A 7599-nucleotide genomic window follows, 5' to 3' on the forward strand; every position below is an offset into this window, starting at 1 on the left:
CCCTCACAGGGAATTTCCTAATAAAATCTTCTTTACCCAGCCTTCATTTCAGCATTGACATTAGCAGGGATCATGTCTCAAATTTCCCCTGGGGGTGGGGGCAAGAGGTGGAAAGGAAATAAGTAAATTCAACTCTGCCCTGCTATGATGGGATGAAAGCTACACTTTGTTGTCCGTCTATCCCCATGTTAACTTTCAGAACTCCTTGCTCTTGCATTTTTCACATCTCTTTTCCTCCTATTCCTCCTAATTCATTTGTCTGCTTTCTTTTGTAGGTGTTTTTCTGTGCAATGTTCAAAGAAAGGCAGTGGGAGCTGCTGCTGTCTTCTGTGATAGCTGCATGCATCTGTAATTCTTACCTGGTTTGGATCTAATACTACTTCCAACCCACAGCCTTTTTATTTTATCGGATTCAAACTCACACATCCCGGGAATTGAAAGCAAATACTAAGACTCTGACCAACAACGGAAAGAATGTTATCATCTTTGTCCCAATTTTACATGTTTGTTGATAAGCCTAAGATAGAAAAAATAATCTTCCTTCAGAATAACAGTGTTGATTTAATTTTTCAGTACCCCTTGAATGTGTATTCATATATTCTTCATTCATGTTGACAGTATAAAGGAAGAATTATGAGCTATGGGAAGGCAGGAAGTGTGGGGGAAGCAGAGCAGTATCCACTCGCATCCTAATAGAAGGAAAATGACGGCCAAGTTAGGTTTAGCTGGAATGTAAGACATCCACAGCTTTATCACTCTGGAGGCGCATTTTGACATAATAACAAACTACTGAGACAGAACCACTTTTATCTAGGTCAGAATGACAGACTCCAAGTGTTAGAGAGCTTGAGGGAACTACAGTTTGTAGTCTAAAATATCAGGAAGACTGCAATCTACAGAAATTTTCATCAAGCCTTGACTCAACACTGCCTTCATCCAGTACATTGTAATTAGTTTACTGGCGTATAATGGCACAGCATTTTGATTTCAGAATATACCAAAATGAAATGAACCACATTTTTATGTTGCTACATTTATAATAAGATGCAGATGGTAAAGGAAACAGATGCCTCTGACATCATCTCCCATTTGCCTTCAACTTTTGCAGACACTGGCAGTCCGTAAACTCACTCAAAGGGATGCAAGACAAGCCAGGCAGTTTTCCAATTCTGTTTCCAGACCAAAAAAAGGAGAGCTCAACCCCCCTCCCAAGAAACAACAACCGTGGCATTGCTTATTTCGAGCTTTGCAGTGGTAATTCCACAAAAATATTTGAAGTCTGTATCAGTTTAATACAAAATTAATCATCAGAGAAAACAATCTTCACAAACAGTGGGAGTTTGGCAATTAGCAACTACTGAATATTATGCTTGACAGTGATAGAAAGGGCAGGGTGGGAGTGGTGTCATGGCAAACAGCTGTAGCTTCCGGGAGGCAGAAAAGAGTTTTACACAGATAGGCATGTATAAATAATCTCCCAGCCCTCCACACCCAGACTGTTCACACACTTAGTCCTTATTATTTCTAAGTAAGAAAACTTTAAAGAGGCTTTTTCCAGGCAGTTTCTGACCTTATAAAAGAAATCTTTATTCTGAATTTCCATCTGTATTTTCTAGAAGAAATCTGATCGTTCTGATGGAAACTTTCACCATTTCCCCAGTGACAACACTGAACATTATACAAAGTGAAAGGAATTTTTTTCTTTTTCTTTGTGACACATAAGTGTTTTAAAAGATCTTTTCAAAAAGATAAGAAACTTTTGTAGTCCATCTTGAAAGAAAGAAATGCTTGGGTAAAGTAGCAATTGCAAGGCCTTTCAGTAATGTTTGAGGTCCCAAAAAAGATTAGCACAGTTACAGATGAAAGTGAGTTAAACAAAATCCTTTAAAATCTTCCCATCTCCCTGGACCCCCATGACATAACCTCATCTGCACCTATGTAGCACAAATATTTCAGCAGAAAAATTTAAGAAACAAAGGCAAGAACAGTGAGAACATAAAAATAAATCCTGCTAGGCAAAATATGGTACTTATTTTTAAAATAATTTCTCTGTGCAAGTAACAGACTGAAAACACACACACCCACACACACGCACATGCGCGCGCACACACACACACACACAGAATACAAGAATAAACAAACTCTTCTAGTTCATATCCACAAAACGGGTTGGGAAACATTAGTGCAAATTTCTGCTGACCTGCAGCATTTAGTCCGTAAACTTTGGATATCCTAGATGATCCATCAGTGTCCAGCAGATGTTTTCAATTAATTTAATTTCATCTCTAGGCAAGTTTTGTTTCCAGACATTAGCATTAGTTGGTGATATTTCCCCCTCATAAGGAAGGTAAAAAAGGTTTGTGGAAGTAGCAAACAATATTTGGTTTAAACTAGCAGGAGACAAAGGAATTCCAAGAAAAGCAAATATCCTTTCAGTAGTTTTCTGAGGAAAATGAACAATATCTTCAAATTTTATGAGCTGGTAGCTGGTAGGTAGCAAATTCATATTTATTCTCAGGGCTGCTGCTGTGTTTGCTAGCCACAAATGAGACAATAAGGAGACAGCATTAGATTGAGATCTTGCTAGTTCTTTTCGCAATGGTTCATACTCAAAAGCATAGTCTGAATTTAAGCCACATTTGCCCTTACCTCCCTCTATTTTAAACAGCTTTGCTAAGTGCTCTGGTACATTCTTCAAAGTGTAAAGACTTGGTTTACTACTGTACAGCATTGAGTAAATCCATGCCCTAGGGTCTCTTACTATGTACAGTGCTCTCATAGAAGTTCCTAAAACTTCCTGAAAAAATGGAAGCTTTAATGTCCAACTACCACTACTTAAACTGAGCACAGGCCGTGCACTGGGGTAATAGGTTAGGTGTCTCCTCAGAGCCCTAATATATTCAGCATCTCTGTCAAAGGAGCTTTTCATTCTACTCCTTTGTTCTAGCAAAGACTCTCTCCTTTTCAATTTCCTTTTTTTGTCCTTACTCATTGCAAAATATTGGGCCAGTTTACCCCTACTGGGTTCCCGTAGATGGATATTCTGCAAATGTATTTTTGTGTCTTGTACTAAAGACTGCAACCAGCCTCGGAGTAAACGAAAATGGCCACTGTGAATATCTGTCACTTTCCATTCACAAGCATCTACAAATGAGTTGATTTCAAATTCAGTTTTAGGGATATCAATGTAGGCTGTAGGAACTCTGATGTAGAGAAAATCGGTACTGTTGAAAAAAAGTTGTTTGAGAATTTCAGCTCCCGAACCAGGAAGTGAGGTAATGACAACATCCGGAAGATCCACATAGTGCCCTTCAGAAGACACCATCCTCTTGCTAGCCTCGGTCTCTTTCTTTGTCCATGTGGCACAGATGGGCTGAGTGCAAGTGCTCCACACATCCAGAAGCTCAATAAACCACAAGGCAATGACAAATATTAGTATCCAACGCATTAGCTTTCTAAAAGAAAGGTAAAATCGCCATTGAAAAGTTAAAATCACCAAACTAATGCACAAAATTAATCCCACCACTACATTAAATTTAAATCCAAAGGGGAAAATGACTCTGTCATGTCTTACAGGCTTTACTATTGCTTCAGTGCCCAAACCAAAACGAGTTATTTGGCTTTGATCAGCCACACTGGCAAACCCACCAAATCCCAAGTACCTGAACCTGATATTCAGGTTATGGTAGTCAGTTACAACGGAAACAACATGCTCAGTATTATTGACATTGAGAGAAATCTGAAGTCCAGTAGTGGAACTATCAGTGAATCTGCAGCTGGAAACATTGACATATGGCCCATAAAAGATGTATGCGATTCTTGTGATTGTGGAATCCATCTGAAATGTGACATTAACAAACTGAGTCCACCTTTTCTTAAATTCAGCAGCTTGCTCCGCTTCCTGTATACTCCCCACTGGGCTGTTGCCACGATGATCAAACCAAAACATTTTGTAGTGTGCATCCCACACATCCATCATGGCACCGCTGTACCTATTCATGAACCTATACGGGATGTATTTAAAGTCAATATCCAGATTATGAAAGAAGGCACTGACAGAATTGATTGGGGAAATTTCTTGCCTTTCAATGTGATCGATTACTAGTAGAGTTTGAGAATTTAAGAGAAGTAAAGCACGATACACACTTTTCAGTCTCATTGCTGAAGAATAAGCAGACACGGCTTCCCCACTCACAAATACCATTTCCCCGTGTTGAGAGGCCGTGATGATTTCCCCAGCTGCATCACCAACCTCTTCACCAGTCCACCTGAGCCACTGCGCACACTCTCCTAGTTGACCTTCCCAGGGCTTATTACACTGGCTCGATGGCGATGGAGCGAACACCAATACATTGTTAAGGTGGCTCAGCTTTGGCCCATAGAGAGCCTCAGAAACAAATACTTGCCCATTAGGGGCAAAAGTAAATGAGTTCTGATCTGGATGTTCATGTCCTGGGTTAAAACTTCTCCATCCATCAATCCAGGAGTACGGCTGAAAGTGAACTATGTCATAAACAGCTCGTCCTCCCAGCTTCCCAGATTTGAAAGACACAAAGGTATTAGTTTGTGTGTTCGGCAGCCCAGCCCCGTAAGTGACAACACCCCAGTTAGGAAACATGTGCATTTTAGCAGTACCATAACCTGCAGGAGGCTGTGGGGTGAGCTGGGGATCATACCAGATATATTCGGTGTGAAGAGTACTCCACCTTTGGGCTGTGGAAGGAACCATTGGTCCATCTTTGGGTCGGTGCTTTCTAATTTGCTGAGCTAACCAATTTCCAGCTCCGTTCTTTAAGATGAACTTATCCAAAAAAACTAGCTGGCTCTCTGGACCATAAAACCAATTGTAATTGGAATCTGCTATTCCCACAGTTCTCTGGAAGCCTGGCAAAAGGGTAGCATAATAGAACCAAAAGTGCATTCTTAACCAGTTATTATCCAAGTTGTTGATATTAAAATGGCGCTGTGCCAAAAACACATACTGTGTGACTGATTTAGCTGTGTAGCTTCCATAGGCCACACCTTCATCCAAGGAGCCATCAACAACATGGTTCAATAGAAACATGGTCTTTTCCATCACATCCACTACCACTTGTTTCCATATATTTGCCTTCGATCCTTTTTCTACCCCTGTAACCAAGGCTCCTGTGAGCAACGCTATCATATTGGTAGCTTGGTGGTTGTGAAGAAGTTGTTTGCCCCATGAGCGGACCTTGGAATACTCATACATTTCCTCAGTAACAACCCATATCTTTTCAAGGTATCTTTGTCTTCGATGATTATCTAATAAGTTATATAAAAAGTCAAAAGCGGTGGCAAAACCTGTCAGGGAATGGCCAACTGGAACCTCATCTCCTGGCGCATTCTCCACCAGCCAGTCTTTGTAACCAACCATTCTGTCCATATATTCCAAGACAAATTCAAAGGCAACTTTGTCTTCCGGGCATAACAAACAGTACAATGCTAAAGGAGGCAGATTGTTACCATAGATTTCATTCCACTTGGCAGCAAAATCAGCGTGCTTGGGTGGAGGTAGGTAGTACGTTGGGTTGGACAGCATAACTGTCACTGCACTTCTGATAGCTCTGAAAAGATGCGAATGGCTTGTACGAGACTTTTGTCTCATTGCTTGGATTTCTCCAGCATCAAAATACAAACTTGGATGAAGCATACTTCGCCTCAGTTTTTGTTTGGGTCTGACATCCTGTACTTTCTCTGTCTTAAACTGATCTACATCATCTGTGAACACTGCCCATTCAGAGTAATTGCTCACGGATTCTTCTAAAGTAGAGAAACCGAACATTGCTAATGTTAAAAATAGGAAATGTCCTGTAAACATTAACGCCATGATCCATGGGGAAGATCCTTTCCTTAGGCATACGTGTTACACACAGTGTTTAATGTGCTTCCTATCTGGCTAGTATAAAACACACATTACAGATCCGGGTAAAACAGACTTTAAATCCTATGTGCTGTGAAACCCAGCTGACACCCAGCTTATTCAAAGCAAGTGCAGTTGCCAAAAAGAGAACACTTACACTGTGTATTTGTGTCCCTGGCACAGTTTTGATTCAAATACAACTTCAAGGAATAATAATACTTTTTCCATAACACACAGGAAACAGTGGTATAGTCAAAAATACTATGAGTTCGGCATTACTTTCTTTGCACAAATCTATTTAAAATAAAAGAGTCAAAACATACACTGTGAAAAGGAGAAAAAGCACTGGAAAATTTAAACTGAGTCATTCCTAACATAGAAAACCATCACTGGTGATAAATGAACCACAAACATATGCTGTATTTCTTGTGTTTGCCCAAAGATGATACAGTAACCGGTGTGATTGGAGTTAGCAGACTCAATTATTATTCTTCTCAACTTTTTATGTTTCTTGGTTTGTGTATTTTGTTCTTCTTCCATTTTAGGGGGGAGAAAAATATCCTCAACAAGTATTCAAAGTCCTATGTGATTTAAAAACAAAATCAAAATTTCTGCCTTCGTTTGAAATCCTTCTTTTTTAGGCTTACTTACTCATCAGTCTATTATGACACATTGAAAGCAGTTCCATATCTTCTCTTATTAGCTTCATCTGTGTAACGCTGAAAATCTCATCTCTTCACCACCTAGATACTTCCCTTGGAACATGAAGCAAAAACACCAGCCAGGAAAGAAAAGTCCCCTTTCACCGACAGTGAGGTCTCTTTGCTGTTCCTTTTCATGACACTCCTTTCTGGGGGAAAAACAAAACAAAGCAGTTTTCTGAGGCTACAGGTATGTTGGCAGTGGGGATAACCCGACGATGTAAATATTACAATCACTCCATACAAATTTATAAGTTCAATAAAATCCTATATCACATACAACTAAGTTAGCTCAAACGAGTATTTTCTTGTTCTATGATGGACATATTTGGAACCTAGTGAACATCACGACAAGCAATACGATACAGTTATATCTTACCTGGCTTATTTAAGTCATTTAGAATGGTTTTATTCCAATGCCATCAAGGTAAAAATGAGTCCTGCTACCATTTTTGCTATGGTAGGACTCAAGGACAAGTGATTAAAAGCTGAAAGACCTTTGCTACTTATTCCTGTTGAATTTTACCGTTCAAGGGATCAGATGGTGCAAGAAGGGCGCAGACCAGCCACTTACTGGGAGGACAGACCATCTCTGGGCAGAGAATGACGGTCTGCTCCAGACTCACCTGTAGCCTCGGCCAACATCCTCACAGGAAGCCACCAGAGGGAGCTCAGACCCAGGCTTAAGGAGCAAGCTCTCCTGTGCCCGTCTTGGGTCTGGAAGAACCTAACCAAGTTTCAGTCTTGGACAAGTCTCCTCTCTGCAGGAAACGCGAACGCTAGGAGTTTCCTGATCTGCCCTGCCTGTTGCATTTTTAAATTCGTGTCCTAAGACCACGTCGCCCCCTCATCCGCTCCCTGTCCCCCGACCTGTGGCTGTGGTTTGGGGGCGAGAAACCCCTAAATGGCCAAGTCCGCTTACCTTAGGCAGATGGCGGAGGGCTCCTCGGGAGCCTCGGGCCCCACAGAGCCGGGGAAGCAGCCAGGGCCGGGCAGGGAGGCCCCGCAGGCTCCCGC

At 41.1% G+C, this 7599-nt stretch overlaps 1 protein-coding gene across 1 annotated transcript; it reads right to left on the reverse strand.

Moving 5' to 3' along the window:
- Positions 1-2053: 2053 nt before the first annotated feature.
- Positions 2054-7599, reverse strand: Dsel (dermatan sulfate epimerase-like; the record flags this gene model as incomplete). The annotated part of the gene is given in 2 exon segments (XM_005373043.2): positions 2054-6731; positions 7505-7599. A coding segment is annotated over 1 exon segment (3639 nt). The 3' UTR covers positions 2054-2209.

Source organism: Chinchilla lanigera, unplaced genomic scaffold (genome assembly GCF_000276665.1).
Source record: "Chinchilla lanigera isolate Chin_1 unplaced genomic scaffold, ChiLan1.0 scaffold00001, whole genome shotgun sequence".
Lineage (NCBI taxonomy): Eukaryota > Metazoa > Chordata > Mammalia > Rodentia > Chinchillidae > Chinchilla > Chinchilla lanigera.